General features: G+C 35.8%; 1 protein-coding gene across 8 annotated transcripts in view; it reads right to left on the bottom strand.

Annotated features, from left to right (window-relative positions):
• Positions 1–19,479, bottom strand: part of LOC105193894 (neurotrimin) — a 186,232-nt gene that overhangs the window by 3,592 nt on the left and 163,161 nt on the right. For 4 of the 8 annotated variants that reach the window (XM_026130624.2, XM_026130627.2, XM_026130625.2 and 1 more), the window contains exons 6-10: positions 11,353–11,481; positions 7,311–7,448; positions 6,518–6,682; positions 5,618–5,686; positions 5,189–5,254 (exon numbers count right to left, since the gene is read on the bottom strand). In XM_026130624.2, the coding sequence (XP_025986409.1) occupies positions 5,189–5,254; positions 5,618–5,686; positions 6,518–6,682; positions 7,311–7,448; positions 11,353–11,481 (567 nt within the window). Of the gene's footprint in view, positions 1–3,105; positions 4,117–5,188; positions 5,255–5,617; positions 5,687–6,517; positions 6,683–7,310; positions 7,449–11,352; positions 11,482–19,479 lie in introns of those variants that run through there. The other 4 variants (XM_026130628.2, XM_026130630.2, XM_011158578.3 and 1 more) reach the window with 3 other exon arrangements.

Here is a 19,479-nt window from a genome sequence, read left to right as displayed (position 1 = left end):
ACGATATTTATAAAAATAAAATGTTTAACCTACGATTTGCAGCCCACGCTCGTGCAGCCTGCGGGTCGCAGGTTGTGCATCATTGCTTTAAATAATATTTTTCTCTCCATTTTTTATCGTTACCAGGTTATAAAAAAGATTAATATAAAATGTTATGGGATAGGTAATAAATATAAAATCCTTGAAACCACACGGCAAAAAAAAATTTATTTGAATACTTGCAATGACATAATTTATTAAATGTAAAGAAATATTTATTCAATAAAAAATAATAGTTAATTTACATTCTGTGATTCTTATAAACAAATCTTTATTTACATTTAATAAATTAAGTCATTGCAAGTAATGAAACAAATATTTATAAAAATTTAATAATTTTTTCTTTTAGTACACACAAAAAGATGTTTTTTTATCTTTTTCTTTTAAATAGATCTTTATTAAAACTTGTACTTTTGTTCTTGTACCTATTATATGTCCAGATAAAAATTATCGTATTTGTACAATAAACGTTTATATATAAAAAAAAGTTTTTTTGTTTTCTGAAAAAAAAAAAAATTATTTTTGGAACTAGCTTGGATTTTGTAGATTACATTTCAATTGTGTTGATAGCTTTTAAAATAAAATTATGATTGAATATTGAGTTAAATTTTTAAAAACTTTAGCAACATTTTGTTCTTTCCATGTGTAATACAAGCTGTAGATTATTTTTGCAAAGTCGATTAATAAGTTTTCAAAAATTTGATCGATTAATTTATTGTGCAGTCAATTACAGATTATTTTAAAATATTCGACATGAGAATTTCTTCGATATAATGCGTTTTGCTGTAGACTAACGAAATGGAAATGGACATTTAATTAATATGCAATAGGTAGAATGACTTTAAACCTGTCCATCAACTCCCTTCAAGTATAACATATAGACGACGTGCCAATTTTGTATTTATAGAAAGAAAATAATTATTAATAAAATTCATGTTATTAATAAAATTGTCTTAATATAAATTACTTATAATAAATATAGAATTTTTATATTTGAAAAATAAACTTATAATTTCTTTTTTATAAATGTGAATTTTGTGAAAATAATTTGCGCAATATGTTCTATATAGTATTAGACTTACGATATTGCATGTAACATAAATATAATAATAGAAGGTCGAGCGCTGTTGATAGCATAGGAGACAGTTTATTCATCGGCCGAGAAGTAATATTCTTTCGCTCCGGTCAATAGGGTTAGCCGCAGGGCAGACGGCCGTCGGAATACCGCCGACACTTTGTATCACCGACCGCGAACACCACCACCGTCGACACCGCGTTTTGGACAAACTTCTTGGCTGTATTTTCACGTAACGTGGCCCGCGCCACCACCGTCGCCGCGCGTTTGCCAGCTGCGCGGCGCCCGGAACAAATAGTTGGTAGTGCTTGAGAATACGCGAAAATCGTCAAGCACGGCGGCTCATTTCCTCGGTGGCCTCATTCTCGGCGCGACCGAATGCATGCACGTACGGTAACAAGCGGATACGGAAGATAAATACGAGGAGTTGTTGCGGATAATGCGAAACGAAGGGAGGGGGGAGAGGGAGACAAGGAGAGCAGGGAGAATCAGGGGAGAGCCATGAGCCCCCCTGCTCGCGCGCGTCCGGGAATTAAATTCGAGCGAACTCTCGGTTCTACTGGAATTTCTGCGATGTTCAACTCGCGCAAATCCCTTTTTAACGAGATAAAACCCTCGGTGATGAGGAGCGGCCGGGCCCCCGAGAACGCAGGAAGGGTAAATTCATTTGAGATTAAATACATCCGACGTCTGTTAAATCGGCTCTTATCAGCCGTTACCATCAAAGAAACGCCGGATGAAATGTTACTGGATTAATTGCGGCGCCGCAGTAATTCGCAGATGTGTCTTGCGAGCTTTTTCATTTGTTATGTGGCGAGAAGAGCGATGAGACACTAGTGAGATACGCAGCCAGGAGCTGCTACGCGAAGCGCGTCATGATATATTGTGCTTCCGCTGCTGAGCTACACTTAAAGTCCTTAAACTTTAATAAGGTTGTTTAAACAAATTTTTACGCCCCAGTGCGCAAAAGAAAGTAACTTTCAACGTGACTTAGCAAACAAAATAATTATGTCTGCTTTCAAACAATATTGCTTAATAAATCACACTGGATAAAAATGAAGAAAAGTGAAAAGTTCTGATAGATAGAATTACACCATAATTGCGAATCAACTCTTAAACGGACTCGATTATAAATTTTTAATAAAAAAAATAAGTTTATGTATTGTATTAGTCTAAAGAGTAGTTATCGGTAAATTTTATAAATATACATTGTACTATATGAAGTAGATTGAATAGTATGCAGGCGTCAGAAACTTCAGAAAAAGCTCCATTTTATCCGATTAAACTCACATCTCACCGACGGTAACTTTTATTGATTGTCCGAACTTTGATAAATGAATTGAAGTCGAATCAACATCGCCACCTGTGGCACTAATGTATAGTCAGTAATGTTATAGAAACGAATATATCAATGACGGTAGGCCATACGTCAGAATGTACGATTACTGCGGTGATAAAACTTTATGACCTCGATTTACCTTAATGACTTTCACCCACGGCATTATCGAGTAATCTAGGATCTATCCCTGGTAACAAGTTGCATTTATTAACAACAGTACTATCTGGATAAAACAAAACTTTTACTCGTTCCATTATTTTCACTTTCGAATCGTTCCATCAAAATTTTCAAACTAGGTCACACATATTGACAGTTATTATTACATCATAATATCATACTCAACAAATATTGAAAAATATAACGTTTCTAAAAAAATATATATATATTTGGCATAAATCACAACACAGTTAGAACTTTTTATTTTAAATACTAATTATTAATTAAAAAATAAATAATTTCTGAAGTTATGATTATTGTCATTATCTATGTCAAGTATTCTGATAGAGCTTGAAATTGTAAGTAAATTGTTTTCTGAAGGATTTTTTTTATTCTCTTAGAGCAGACATTTAGGACGTTTAGAGCGGTTAGAACGTTATTATCAAAATTTGTTTTCTGCAAAAAGCCAGAATGTAACGACTTGAGAAAAATGGTCTTTTTTGCTTTTATCCTAGCACTGGCAGATAGTCGTCCCAAATGCAGGGCGTTTCTCGAGAGTAGTTCATCGCGCCCCTTGGCTTGCCCGCCAGAAACGGACGTCGAAACCGCACGTCCGTTCGGAAAAAGTTATTCCCACCTACCAGTAAAATCCACTGTACGTGACTTTCCGCATGGTCGGCGACAGACGAGCCATTTTCCAACACTTTAACAACATCTTTACTGACGTTTTAATCCGTACATTCTTTTACCATTGATTACATTTCAGTGGCTTGGAAATTGTTTCGAGGTATTCGTACTTCTGATTACAGTTGCAATAAACGCTATAATTGTTTGGTCACTTATTCGAGACATCACATTAATAAATTTTACCGATTGATTTATCTGATTGTATTAATAGCGTAACAAAATGATTTTTTTGGTTTCCATTTTTTTAAATACAAATGTTTTTGTTTTAAACGGTATTTAAAACTTTAAAATTAAAATCTTTAACAGTTGTAAATATTTTAGTATTTTAAATATAAACACCGTTTAAAACTAAAATATCTTTAAGTATTTAAAAACGGAAACAGAAATAAAACACTTTAATATATTAATATTAAACATTTCCTTTCTGACAAAACCGTTTTTTAGTATATTCATTTGTCGATTATTTTTTGTAAAAGATCGTGTTACAATCAAATTTGCTTAATTAGCTATAATCAAATATGTGTGCTCTCAAAACTGAAAATAAATGGTGTAATAATAAATAAATCTAACTAATTTAAACATATAAATTACAATTATACGCACGCGAGGCGAGATTCTTAAAGTCAATCGATTTTTAGAGAAGAGAAGGAAAAGACATGGAGCGAGAAAAAAAATAACGGAGGAGTTTGCCTCTCTCCATTTCCTCCTTTCCACTTCCTGATACCGGAGGCAGCAGACGGCCGCGGGTCAACGCAGCTCGTTTTTCATTAATTGAAAGTAAACTTCAGGAAGGCAGAGCTGGCCCGACGCTCGGGGGAATCTTTGAACAAAGTCATTCCAAGTGAGTTTTGAACTTGCATTCTGCCGCCAATCTCCGTCAGCTGGCTTGTATAATATAAGGATCTGTGAAGTGCCTGAAGTCGTTAACGCGCGAAGTCTACCTTTCGCAATAGAAATCGGAATCGATGAAAACAGTGTGCGAAACGATCCGTGTAAACAATTTTAGACACTAAAACTTATATATGCTTAACCGTGGCTATCATTGTCTCAAAAATATATCAAACTTTCGCGAAGTAAAGCAACAATCCTCTTCTGCGTTTATCGATGCATGAAACACGATTGAATGCCTCGTGAAACATATCAACTGTTATTGTGGTTGAAATTCTAAATCTGGGGATCGTAAACTTGTATGAAGGATTTACACGAAAATGTTTCGTGGGACATCTTATAATCCCTCACCGCTTAACCCTGATCAATACAAGAGCATTTGTAGTGAAGCCCAACACAGTATATACGATAATTTTGTATATACAGAGTTATAACAATACGAACGTAATTCTTTTGAAGAATATTTTGTCAGTGGGAAAATAATAATTCCTGAAAACTTTTCAATAAAAGGATTAGTTAAACTCAATAAATTTAGAATAGAAAAATATTAGTTACCTTTGTCATATTTTTTTTCTAATTAACGTTGTATAAAAGTTTCGTCGAAACTTTTCAGTTATCTTATTCACAGTGCGCGTAGATTCATAAAAAAATATTTCACGTGATTATCGACATTCGCTCATTGAGTTTAAGCAAACAGCCCGTTAACGTATATTCTCACGTTTGATTTTACGACAGCGAAGAAATGACCGCAGAATCCTTCCCAGTCAATAAAAGGGGCCGAGTAACGCGACGAAGTAATTCGCTTGCGGATAAAGTGGATCACCGGGCATTGCCAATTTAGTGGATTTTCTCTCTTAGGCTGTTTCTCCTCCCACCCCGATCGTACAGCGTTGACGAGGTTTTAATTACGCTAATTACTCGAACGACATAGTTCGGATAGAACGTGTATCGTCGTGGGAAATGCCTGGGTTCTACGCGGAGCGTTAAAATAGATATTTACTGACCTGGATTTCGCCATTCCTCGACCTCGTAGTCGTTAGGATGTAGTGATTTCTTGTTACTGTTTCTACCTAAAATGCATTACACAAAGGCGGTTTTACATTGGTGCTCTACGGTAGGCTGCTGCGAACGAGGAGTGGAAACGGATGGTTTTACTTAGGAATCGAGAAATAAATAAATGCCGGATTTCTCTCTCAGAGGCTTCGCTCGATCCTAAGTTAAAACGTTATTCTACCTAATTCGAGATCCACATTAGACACACTTCCAGCGGTACAAGGTAACACTGCATTACCTTACCGCTCAATTTAGATCACGACGTATCTTTTCTACAGCTGCCCTACGTACTTAGCATTTATATATATATATATATATATGTATATTTAACAGATACAGACAAACTGAGGAACAGTATCAATATAAAAGTTTTTAATTACCATTCTTGTGCGCTGATGTTACGTCATACGGCTGCTGTGTCGTCGTTGTTGTCGACGGAGCTGGGATTTCTGCGTTAAAGTAAATAAGTGATATATTTTAATATTAAGCTCGCGCGCGAGAGAATGCATAAGATTGCACTCAGGCTGATAGATGTAAACAGTATTGAAGATAGACATAAATATGTTAAGTATCATTACAGCGTGGAAGTTTGTGAAATTTCACGATTACTCTTCACAAGTCCGCTGAGACATGCTGAAGAGGTCTACAATTGTTTTCGCGTGGGTCGTCGGTTAAACTAAACAAAACTTCTCTTTCTACTCTACTATTAGCGTTGTCAAGAAAACAACACATTTCAGAGTTTCACTACAAAACCTCACGAACTTCCGCGTCCTCTTATGTTTATCTACTCTTGCTTTTGTGCATTATTCAAAAGTTGGATTTTTTTGCAATTCGCAAATTACTGTATTAATTTCGTGTTTAATAGTAATGTAAAAAAACATTCTCAATAGTAATAATATAAAATCCTTAATAGGACTGTGCTTTTGATGACTGCAATATATCTGATAATTATATTGATACAAATTTAATGAGCAATTATAATTTATGCTCGTAAGAGAAGTGCTCTCAATCTCGTCTATTGCTCGTTAACGGCGAGGGCTCAAATCGCATCTTTAAGTAACTGACTATTGGAAACCAATTATTTCACCATTAGCGCACAGACGTCAACTTCGAATAATCGATTTTAAATAGACCACAACGTGATGTCACTTTGCTCGATACTTTTCAATGCACGACGCTAAACATTTTTATTCTGCGGAGATATATTCTTATCAAATTTTATTTTATTTTTACTCGTACCGCATCAGATATATATCGGTAACCTTGTTATAACGACTTACCGTCTAACTTGATGACACCATCTGTCCCGCCAAGTGAATTTTGTGCGATGCATTTATACGAACCAAAATCTCTCGGTCCGACGTTCCTTATCTTTAGTATCATGTACCTGTTGTAACCACTGTCGGTGGCTACCGCCTCGTACTTGTCGCCTGAAACAGAATTGCCTGTGCAAATAAAACCAGGTTCTCTGGCTTCTATTTAAAAATAAAATTGTGAAATTAAAATGGTGATAAAGAGAGAGAGATCTGAATGACTATCGAGTTTACAGCGTTTCTTTTATTTATCTTGGATATTTAGAAATAAATTGTATAAAATTTTTATTTATTTACATTTATACGTTGAGAACTTACATTACATTAATTACCTCTCATAACGGTTTATTTAAATTTGGTTATTTGAAATCTAATAGAAATTTTATTTTTGTTTATAAAAGAGACTGTTATGGTTTATAAAATTTTATATGTTAACAAGGACTAAAATATTCAAGAGTGTATATAATTATTGTCAATTTTAATATTCTTTTTTCACTGATTATTTTTATAACAGATATGCAGTTAAATATACGTAATATTTATAAAGTTTGAAATGCTATTTCTCTTCACAAACATGCAAACTAAAAAAAACGTGCATCTGGATTTTTAAAATTATGGGAAACTATAATATCACCGCGTTCAATAATATTTAAAAAAAGCTAAACGCTGTTTCGTGTCACATATTCATTATTTTTAGATATAACCGTATCAGACATGCATAAATTAAAGGAAATATGTGCATTCGGATTCTTAAAATTACCAGAGACTATCATGTCGCCGCGTTCGGTTGTCCAATAATTTATCGAGTTCGGATAAGCTTCCGTGTGACACTCAAGAACAACGTCTTGCCCAATATACGCTCCTTCCAACTGATTTGGAATAGACAGCATGGGTGGAACTGTGAAATAGAAATTACATTCACCATAAATTATGTATATATACTTTCTAGCTAGGAACGACGGGATGCAATGAATAAATTTACATTAATATATAAAACAAAAATAATTATAAGAAATGTGAGAATATTTCAAAGTTTAAATTTTTTATAAAAACTGAATCAATAATATTTGTAAAGTTTTGTCACGTGTACATTTTCCATATTTATTAATTTTATTAATATATAATTTTATTAATTTTATATAATTATATAATATGTATATTCGTAAATGCAGCATGATGTTACATGTAACTAACGGAAAGAATTATATTCGCCCAAGATAATTTTTGAGATCGAGTCAATCTGACTTCAGCAGTCTGAAGTTTGTTAAATGCTAATCGACGAACTCACTAAAACAACGTAGAAAGCTTGTACAAATATGTTTTTAGAATTCTCTTTTTCTCTTTAAGTTACCAGAGTTTTTGACCGAAAATTCAGTAGAACCTTGCAAAAAAGCATGCAGTATTGCATGCGGCTATATATGTAGTCTTTCATCTTTATTTTAGAGGTTGTCATGCTTTAAAAGCATTGTCCAAAAATAAACGGTTGCATACCGTTACGTTCAATGTAAAGTACACGTTGGGCTTCATCAAGAAATTTTCTACTGGGAGAACGAAAAATTTGCATAAAGATTTTTCCCTTTTGTGTATTTACTCTAATTTTATTCATCCTTTTGATGAGGTTTGTTTCGGGAAAATCTCTCTCTATCGATTTGTTTTAAATTGCGACTGTATAAGTATTATTACTACTTTTTGATTTGTTACTTTTAAAAAGATGCAAATTACTTTCTACAAACTTTTAAAAAAGAAATCTTTTTTATACAATTTGATTAAATTTTCTTACACGTAAAATTTTCTTATCGTTACATCCTCCTTGCATGAAATTCATATTTACTTATTGAACTATCAGCTTATCAATTTGCTAATCAAATTTCACGGTTATTAAAAGTGAGTATACTTTATTTTGAACAAGATGCAGTATTTTTTTTACAAAAAAAAAATTGTTTTGATATTGGTACTTCATAAATGCATGAGTGTTCTTTTTCAATCGATATTGATATCTCTGTGTATGAATAAAACCGTGTCATAGTTTCGTCTTTTACGGACGGATGTATATCGCGATTTACTAGTACAGAATGCACTTTCAACAAAGTTATAGAGGACAGCTTTCCACCTATTTCCTTTCTCAATTCATTTTACTGAGCTGTCAATAAATCTGTCGACAATAAACAAGTTTACAATTTTACTCCATAATATTTAATGTACGATTTAAAAATATAATTTATGTTTATCTAACTTTTTACTGATGCTGACAGGTTTGAAAATTTGATTTGCAAGAGTATACCGTTTAATATTTATAACTATTTATACTAAACAAAGAGCACTAATCCAACAAAAGATAAAAATATATTGTCTTTGTATCTTTTTGTCTGAACCGTTACCGGCAATTTACATTAGCTTCAGATTTTAATTCTTCTAAAAATAAAATATAAAAAAATTATTTTCCTTTATAATTAACTATCGCTGGAGTGAGCTCAATCTTTATATAAATTGCACTATAATTGCACACAATATACGATAATAAGGGCGTCTATGACGTTAAAGATAAAGTCAGTGAAAAAGTTGTTAGGCTATATATTTCTGTGATACACGACCGGTATTAATTCACGCCATGAGTTAGTAATACTCGTGTGTTTATCATGCACCACGCACCGTCAGCAAGTCAACATCCGGGAGAATATAGTACAATATGCCATATAATATCCCCGAGAAATCCGAAGAAAAAAATATTATGCCGCGTGGGGTCGCGTATAAGTGGCCAAATAGTTGACGCGATTCGTGACCCTCATACGAAATCGTCATTTGAGCCTTGAATTCCTTGGACGATTATTAACATTTGTGCCGCGCTATGGGAAGAGAGAGGCGCAGAAAAGCGAGAAACTAATGTGCCAGAAAAGACGGGACGGAGACGCGTTTCGCACCCCCAAACTAAGTAGAATTCAGGAATTGTCGTTAGATGGGCGACGAGGTTGAAATGGCTGCGCGGGGAAGAATGGACGTATATCGACCATATCTGGGTCAAGTAGCCGCCCATAAATCGGTGGCTAAATGAGACGTTGAAAACCGACTTAATGCATGGGACTTCGCGCAAAAATGTTTCTATAGATGAAGAACAACTACTACTCTTCATCGAGTTGTAACAGCATTCGTTAAATATAATCAGTCCTCTCATCCAGCTTCTACATAAATAAATGTATTTATTTTTTATGATTATCGATATTTCTTCTCACATTTTCATAATGCCATGTAAAACACTACAATTTAAATTATATCACAGTATATTAATACGTGACTAAAATTTGCGTTACAAATTTTTTGTCTGCTATGTATAATTATTTTGGACAAACAAAAACTTGTAATCAATATTTAAAAAATGTGTGTCTTTAGTCTAAGAGAAAATTAAAAAATATAATCTCAAAAATATAATTTTTAGTTGATAAATGGTACTTCATGAACTGTAATGCTTTGTCAAATCTGTGCAGGATAGAACATAAAATATTTTAAGGTATTTATAATTTTACAAGGGTTGTTGCAAATTATATACAACATGCAGTTGGCGTAACGTCAAGAGATTAATAAAAACTAGTTCACGAGCAACAATATTAGCGTAGTTCATATATCAAAGAAAAGTAGTGGCTTTATTTCATTTCTAACGTTTATGAACCACGTCGAGTTCATTAAAAGTATAATATATCCGACATCGTGTTTTACTGCTTCCAGCATTTACCAAGTTACGCGCGCCTCGCAATCGGGGAGGCATGATAAAAACGGGTTTCTCTCCATCATCCTTTCTTATCATCTTTTCTTGTACAGAAAAATACGCCGGTATCCTTACGCGACAATAGTCGCTCCTTCCCAAGTTTTATCCTGCTCTTATCATAATACCAAAGTGCATAGTATTACGATGACGTCGTAGTTTTCGCTAATGGCATATAGATACACGGAGGAATCAATAATGTCAGCGCCAAATCCAGTATTCAATAGTGTAATATTGATGCAAAATCAATATAATCCTCACCGAATAAATCTCTAAAAATATGTGTATCTGATATTGATATTTACATTGTAAATATAGTGAAATAAATAAACAACGAGTAAATTATATATGTGTGTGTGTGTGTGTGTGTGTGTGTGTGTGTGTGTGTGTGTGTGTGTGTCAGCGTTAGATAGAATTGTTTTTCACAAATTAATTAATTAACTTTAAAAAGTTAATGAGTTAAGAGAAAGTATTGCTCTAATTTTAATTTCAAATATTATTGCGCGTATATATAAAATAAAATTTATCCGTTTAACAAGTTTAATACATTACCAGATATTATAAAAATATAAAACATTTAAAGTACTCATTCACATACAGACATTTTAATTTATGTTCGATCCAGCGCGATCCTGCGAAGTTTCGATTGGCTCAGTTTCGAGATACTAACGCTGGAAAATAATTCCCACAAACTTTTTCAATCAGAGAAATCAATATTAAAATCGCTGCCTTTGCGAACTATCGGTTTTATCTGAATTCGTTAGGTTAATGGGCATCGACAGGTTTGGATCCATCGCTTTACGAATATTTTGAAACATTTCTCCAAACGGTATTTATAAATAAATACTAAATTGTATGGAAAATCTTCCGATATTATATCCATGTTTTTTTTTTTTTTTTTAATTAAAAAACTATATCGCTCGTGATTCCTGCTTTTTATTAAGAACTGCATCCATTATTTATATTGCGTTTATGTGTACTAAATTTCAAGGAATGTTTATGCGCGTAATGGAAATTCTTTGATAACGTGGGAAAATTAGTAACTTACATTGCACACGTAGCGAGACGCGCTTGCTCACCGATGGCGGAACGCCGTTTGAAGCTATGCATAAATAAGCCCCCATGTGAAGACGGCTTATCTTCACGATATGCAGCACTTCGCCATCCACGACATTCACTGGAACATAAAATGTTCACATATATTAGTATGTAAACTGCAAAAGCTTTAGGAAAATGCATTTAATATACCCTTTCAACATTTTCAATTTTTATTGCAGCATAAAATGTTTGCAAATGCATTTCCTATATGAAAATACAGGTTGTAAAGTCTGCTACGAAATCTATAAGCAATTAATTAGTAATTGAATTTTGAATTAAATAATACTTTTTAATTAAAACGTGTTTTGCGTTGTAGATATGAGATCGCTGAAAAATCCTCATATCGTATTTCGTACAAAGTAATTATTGTGTAACGTGTAATATAATTTGGCAGGCGTAGCTCGTAACCGCAGTTGTAATTCTTCTCACGAATTAATAAGCGTAGCGTGTCATGATAATATCAACATTATTCCGAAACGTATAGATATCGTTAATCGACAAAGAAGGCAGCATTCATCGGGGCGCGCAGGCTGTTGAAAGCGCGCGATGCGCATATGCGTCGAAACTTTTATTGCATGTTGTGTGACAAAGAGCACTTTGCGCCTTGCCGAAGAGCTATTTGCATCTACGCTGCATTCATTTCTGGTATGTTGGTTTGATATGACTGGCGCAGATGGCATAAAGCAGATAGAAGGTAGATTAAACTTTGCAAAGGCGAATTATGCCAGTACTTCGTCACGAAAGCTGCTTAGACATTAAAGACCATTGTGTACCGATAATCGCATTATTACCACTGATTCTTTCCGATGCAGATCTTAATGGCAATAATACCTGACGCGTGGAAGCGAAATACGTATGTAAAAATTCGATATTGCATACCTATTTGATAATATTAATAAATCAAATTGTTACAAGTCATAATTGTTTTGATCAGAAAACTTGAACACAAAAATATTTATTACGATTGTTTGACTTTTTATTATTTTATAAAAAATCTAATAAATTTTATTTTACTTTAGCACTTGAGAAAATGGCAAAATTCTGATTATCCTCATTATGCACGTTATAAACGATAATTTCAGTCACATTTCAGCCTAATGTATTATTTATCTTCATTTCGAGAGCGATTACACAAATAACGTATTGCATGTGTGCATATCGAACCGGGGCGGTGTAAAGCACAGATCATATTAGCAGAGAAACTGCTGTATTTGATGGAATGATCTATCATGCTATCGCGCTGTCGCTGTCGTCTTAATAGATTGCACATGGCACACATGTTTTACCTCGATATTACGTATTCAAAGAATGTTCCGCATATTTTGATATTGCAATCGTTTGAATTATTTGTCACTGTTATACAAATAATATAGCATCATATGTTACACAACAATTTAAAATACAGATTATTCAAATAATATATATTTACAATTAGTCAAAAAAATTGGAACAAATATACTAAATTTAATTGTGAATAAAATTAAGTTAACGATTCCACGAAGAAGTGTTTCCGAGCTGCTATCGTTCGCATTATGCATTCTCATTAGTATATCGCTCTTATTTAGAACAATTCACGAAAGAATGTTAGCGTGCTTTTTCTCGCCATTCAGTTTAACCTGACATTTGAAAAAAAAAATGCAAAAGAAACAATATACAAAAACATATACCGCGATGGAAAACACATTTAAACTTTTTCTTGCAATAAAGTTGAAAGCATCGTGAGACGCGAGAAACTTTACGTCCATTTGACCGAACTGCATAGGAGCAATAAGGTGTTATAAAAATACACAAGGTGCTACAAGTTCCGCGTGACGCTCTTAAACATATCTTGAACTTTCAATTCCTCTAAAAATATAAATTTGTTTTATTTTTACATAACTGCATCATAATTATATTATTATTTGTTTGACGTTTTAAAGTTTTTTTTACTTTTCTCTCTTTCCCCCTTTTCCCCTCAATGGTTTAAAAATTTCCCGAAATGAAAAATTTTCCGTGAAAACACTCGTAATAGAAGAATCAACGATGCTAAATCGATAGATACGATACCACTTGCAATATCAAATATATAAAAGACGAGCACTCATATTATCGCGTATATTTATCATCTTTACATACTCGTATTTATGCGTTTTCACGCGTTTCAATTACAAAACTCGCGTCAAGCGAAATAAAAATTTGCGGTTATTAAATTTCGTAGCACAGCACAGCTGAAGATTTCGCTGCTGAAAGCGAGCGCAACATATACATATATACACGTGTACAGCGATGAAAGCAGTGAAAGGGATAAAGTTGTTACCCCGGCCAGCAGTGGGATGCGAGAAGGGTGCTGAATCCTTGGTAGCCAACCCCGTGCTACAAGCTGCGCGGCAAACCTATCTATTGTTCCATAAACAATGCAGAGTGCCGGGAGATTCTGCCCGGTGGGTCGCACTTTCAGAGGATTTTAATCAAGTAGTCCCGCAGGCCTTGTGTCGGAACTACTCGTTTACCGGTTTAGCGGAAACCTTTAAAACTTTCGGCTTAATGGGAAACCGCAATATGGCCCGGTCGGGCGGAATTTCACGGCGGACGCGCCGCGGCAGGCGCGAACAAAGGAGAACGCGGACAATTATTATTTTCGGACACGCCCAAATTTTATCGTTTCTCTCCCCGCGCGATCGAGGTGACTCAATTTAACCGCGGCGATCTGATTATTTCATGGTAGGGCGGCGATCAATGCCAGTTAAGATTAGACTATGCGGTATTATCATATCGCGTGAGCTCACGCGTTGTCATGTCATATTACATTATGAATAAAGCCGTTAATAGAGTTATCATCGGCTTCTGAGTTTCTTCTAATTGTTTTTACATTTTCTGTTTTATTCGTAGATTTTTACATTTTCCATGTTCTGTACGCGTTATGTATACTTGTGTAGGTTTTTAATTTGCAATTCTATTTTATCTATTTGTTTATTATACAAAGAAAATGAGACGTTTAAAATGCGTAGATTGCCAGAAAGAAAACAAAAGAATTTACAATGAGCTTTTCATCAATGTGTAAAACAATAAAACATTTGTCTAGTATTCGTATATGAATACAAAGAGAGAGAAATATCAGATACGGATACATACTACGTGATATTACGTTCATATATTAAAGTTATAGACATGTACTTGATGTACGTGTCTATAATACTACGTAATATTGCCTGCGTCGACCTAGAAAGATCAACGCTCTAGCTGTAACGTTATTAAACTTCGGCAAAATTGGCTCCCAATCGTCGGACTTGATAAAGTTTCGCGTTGGGCGCGTAACAGCGAAAATGTTTCGAAATTTTCACGGGACATTACGCGTTTGCGAATAACGTGGAATCTTTCGGAGGCTCATCCGCCGTCGTTTTAAACGGCGAGCGAATGTGCGTAGAGAGGCGACGCGACGCGCGCACGGAAGTACGCCAAAATAAATTAGCGTCCATTCACGTCGATGCCGGGGCGTGCTTTGCATAACGTTTCCCGCGGCGTATTCTCGGTGGTGTAAAAATAAGCGAACAGCTTACTCGAAGACGAAGTGGAGGGTTGGCCACCTATTTGGGAATTAGTACGTGATGTATTCCGGCCCATAAGCGAAAGATGGGTCGCAGATATTTCATCCCATCCCCCTTTCTACGTAGCCTTAAGCGCCCTTTTTCGCGTTATAACCATGAGATAACCCAGGTACATTCATTCCCAAGCGAAATCCTTGGCCAACGATTATTGCTGCTAATGTATCCGCGAATGTTGGATGAACGTAAGTGATTCCTACGGATTTATTGCACCGGCCGTGAAAATATTTTTACAGACGCGTTAATAGCGACGACTGTGACAAATAGCGCAATTACATAAATTGTATATAGAGTTCGGCAAACAATGCACATTTCTGCCGATTTTCATTTAATGCTATTGCTCTTACCTCATCAACTTACATACACGCAGTCCAAATGTCAATCAGCGGGAAGTAATAAAGGAAAAGTTTTAAGCTGAAACTCGGGCGACATGTGCATTTTTTGTGCCGAGTCCTGAATAAAATATTAAAAATAAATAAATTATATGAATTATAATATAAAATATTGAAAAAACAAACATGACGCTCGATATTTTTGTCCTTCGAACCTATTTCTCGTATTCTGTAAAGCAATTAAAGTAAAATATAATTTTTGTCGTATTTAACTCGCATTTTTTTCATGTAAAAAATAAAAAAGAAAACTCACTCCACTTAAATACCTGGAATTTCCAATATACGAGCGCGAACACTTGAATGGCTCACATGTTAACAATTTACATACGTACACACAGACACACGCACACACACACAAGTTACGTAGTATGTGCAAGAGTTACAAATATTTGGTTGCATTTTCCCGTAACTATTTATACAAGCTTTATGCGTAAAAAGACATAAATGTTCACAGGTTCCAGACAAATTGCGTGAATAGTTGCGACAAATGTGCACGATGAGAAATGAAATGAAATGAAATGAAATCGTTCGTTACTGCAGCACTGACTCAGGGAACATCAACGATCGATTGTCATGGACGCTCGACGTCACGAGGTTTGAAAGACAAATTACGTTTGCAGTGCAGCATTGCGTAAAGCGGATGAAAGACGGGGCTATTATATTCCAGTTTCCAGCGAGAAATTTCTCAGATAATATTGACTCCGTGCTGAACGCTGACTTTACCAGCGGTTTGGAAGGCACAAAGGAACCTCAAACGGTAACGAGAAAACGTAACGTGCCTCTTCACCGCAACCATTGGCGCACCACAGACATCGGGGGCGGTTCGATACCGGTTCGAGCCGTCGCGTCGTGTGTACGTGTGTTCTCCCTGACGTAGAACTAGGTGAGCGATGGGCATGTGTGAGCGCAAAATGAGTGCGAGAGTGTAGTCGACTTTGCGCCGCGCTTTATACCCGGTGCACATCGACTCCTATTCTCCGGTACGTTCGTCTCCCTGGCACACCGGCGCGGCGGGAAACTCGGCTCGTTGTCGGTTTCGATTTTCCAGTCGCGTCGCGTTATGTCGGCCTCGCGTCGACAAGCCGTGGTCGCATTAACGTGGGAGATCTTGCCAGGACTCGTGAGAGTATCGGTGACGGAAATACTCGTGGTGTATGTGTCTCTCGCTTCCTATCTACCTATCTACCTTCGCTTCTTGGTTAGATATAAACAGACGGGCGGAGAAGGAGGTGTACGCGCGCGTCTATGACTTCACATGTATATACATTTAACGGTCGGTGAACAGTACATATGTGCAAGGATTCGTGTGTACACACATAATCACGGGCGTGCAGCTACATTGATCCGCGATAATCGTGTAGGTGTGTACGATCGAATGGATGGTTTGCGGGATACATACACGTCTGTTACACATACTCGCGCCCGAACGAGTTAGAATCGTTCTCGTATCAAAAGAGAGATAGAGGAAGAAGGACCAGGTCTGTCCGTCCGAATAGCGCTGATGGGAATGGAGAAGCGCGCACGGACGCGATGGACAGGTAGCATCGCGACCAGGCGGACTCGTAGATCTCGGAAAAGGTGAACGAAACCAATCGCGTTTCCCAGACACGAAGCCGTGCGAAACGGCATCAACGAGTGTCGACGTATACGCGCGTTTCCATAACTATGGAAGCAAGGTGAATTTCACCCGTCCGCGCAGATGAACCTCCGGTATCGGAAATGCCGCACGTGGAACATCCCCTACTCTACCGGCTCGGCCGTTGCATTTCGAGTATCAATTCACCCCCAGCTCTAGCGTCGCGGTGGACGTCGCTAAATTGCAGCGCGTTATCGCTCTTATGAACGATCGTATTAAAGGCACGAGCGGCGGCGCGACGATTCGTTTCCGCCGCCTTCGTCGTTTATTTGCCCCTCATGGCCTTCCCCCGGTTTTCCCCCGCCGCGCCGCTCTAATTTCCCGCCCGCGCCTTCCTTTTATCTTTTCCCTCGTGTTCTCGCCATCGCCCTTCCGCACGATCAGTTCCGGTACCTGTCCGCCAGAAGTAAATCTCCCTTGTACCTGCAGGTGCCTCGCACCACCACCTACCACCACCGTCACGTCCATGGCGGCGGCGCCACCTCGACGCGCGATAGTTTTGCTAAATTCGATTTGCTTTCTCATCTCTCTCAGCCATTCTTTTTCGGTTACTCGCCCCAAGGTGGGTGAAAAGGGCAGACTGCGCGCGGATGGGGTATACCTTCGGCCCGAGAAGAAGCAAGAAAAGCCCCGACAACCATCTATACTTTCTTGGAGGGTTGGTGGGTGTCTGGAGGCTATCAGGCGGGAAGTAATGGCGTTAGCCCGTCCCTCGTGCCCCAGAGGCCAACACATCAGTTAGTAACGCGGTCGTATGCGGCTCGAACGCGGACCATATTCACCACGATATTTCGTCCAATTACGCGAATAATCTCGACGCGTCTCTCGAATGACGAATTACCGGCTCTCCAGAAAGTGCTTCTGTACATCGATTGATATCGATCACGTATCGATGTACGGCTAGCTTTACAGATCCTCAATTATACACGGATCATTTAAAACTGCTCTTTAGAGAATATTAACGGAACTGGAAAATAATTAAATTTTAAATATTATGAAAACTTTTGCTCTTAATCAAGCGATGCGGTAGCGTCAAGTATATTTAATACAATAATAATTTTAAATACAGCATGAAAATTGATTAAAATACATTTTAGGTTTTATTAGTAAAAGAGTGCTTGAGTTTGCGATCTCAAAAATTTAAAAAATCGCAACATTTTCAAAGGTTTAACAAAAATATTAGCAGTTTGTAAAGCTTTCAATGAAAGCTTGGGAACAACACGATAATTGACTTCCATCCTCTGTACAATTAAATACTGAATTTTTTAAAGAGAAAATTAAAAAATTAGAAAAAAGATATAAGATATTTTTGAAGAAGGAACAGTTTATATGTAAATGGATAAAGTATGTGTAATAGCTTGATATAAATAAAATATTCATAGCTTCTAAAAGGTGTTAAACCCCTCAACGCTCATGTGCTATGCGTGAACATAAAAGTTTATTTCCTCTTTACACAGTAATGTTACGAAATGTCATCTTATAACTTTTCAGCTATCATTTTAAGTTCTTGCCAACGTGTATTCTCAAAGCAATAAATATTTGTTACGAGTGTATTATGCTAATTAAAAATAATATGTATAATTATCGCGATACTTGCGTTGTCAACAATATTTTTTTTCTCTGTATTATCAAATTTTCCTAGTACGTTCACATTTAATGTCTATCTTCCATTCACGATGAAATTACGTTGCATTTCCGAATACATTACATAATAATGCTTGAACAACGCGAAAAGAGATGGAATTTTTTGCGACGGTGATGTACGTAATTTACATTTGCGTGTTAATAAACGAGCAAAAAAAATTCGATTCGAGCAAACTTAAATACAGAAGTTTTTATCAAAACTAGTAGAATAACAATCATTGCTACTCACGAAATAAATTTGCCTGTAAACAAATTAATTTAAAAAAGTCTTAAAAACTGAAAAAAAGAAAACAATTACAATAATAATATTGAGAAATATAATACTACGTTTATATTATTATATATTCTCTATAATTAAAAATTCTAATATGTAATTTAAAAAATTGTTCATATTTTTTTAGTCTGATTTTATTTAAGAGCTGCGTTTCAAGGTCGAAAATAACGACATACAGTTTGAAGAACTTTAAAAAATGTATATAAAACCACATATGACATATTATTTGAGCACTAAGATCCATTATAATGTTGATCTTCCTTCGATTTTAATTGTGTTATACTCTAATAAGCAAGAAATATTAAAGCAATCTTTAGAAATGTTGACTTCTTGTGTACTTCTAAACATTTTGAAATAATATTGTATAAAGATCTTAAAAAGATTATTTGATATGCACAACTTTTTCGCAACATATACATATTGCTGAAAATGTTTGAAATTTTAAAAACGTTATCTCTAAATTATGGTCCAAGTTTGTTTCTATGGCGTTGTAAAATGTTAAATATGACATATTAGACAACGTTACATGTTCTCAATGTTGTAATAACAT

This window comes from Solenopsis invicta, chromosome 6 (genome assembly GCF_016802725.1).
Source record: "Solenopsis invicta isolate M01_SB chromosome 6, UNIL_Sinv_3.0, whole genome shotgun sequence".
Classification (NCBI taxonomy): Eukaryota; Metazoa; Arthropoda; class Insecta; order Hymenoptera; family Formicidae; genus Solenopsis; species Solenopsis invicta.
This window is presented reverse-complemented; position numbering and strand designations above follow the sequence as displayed.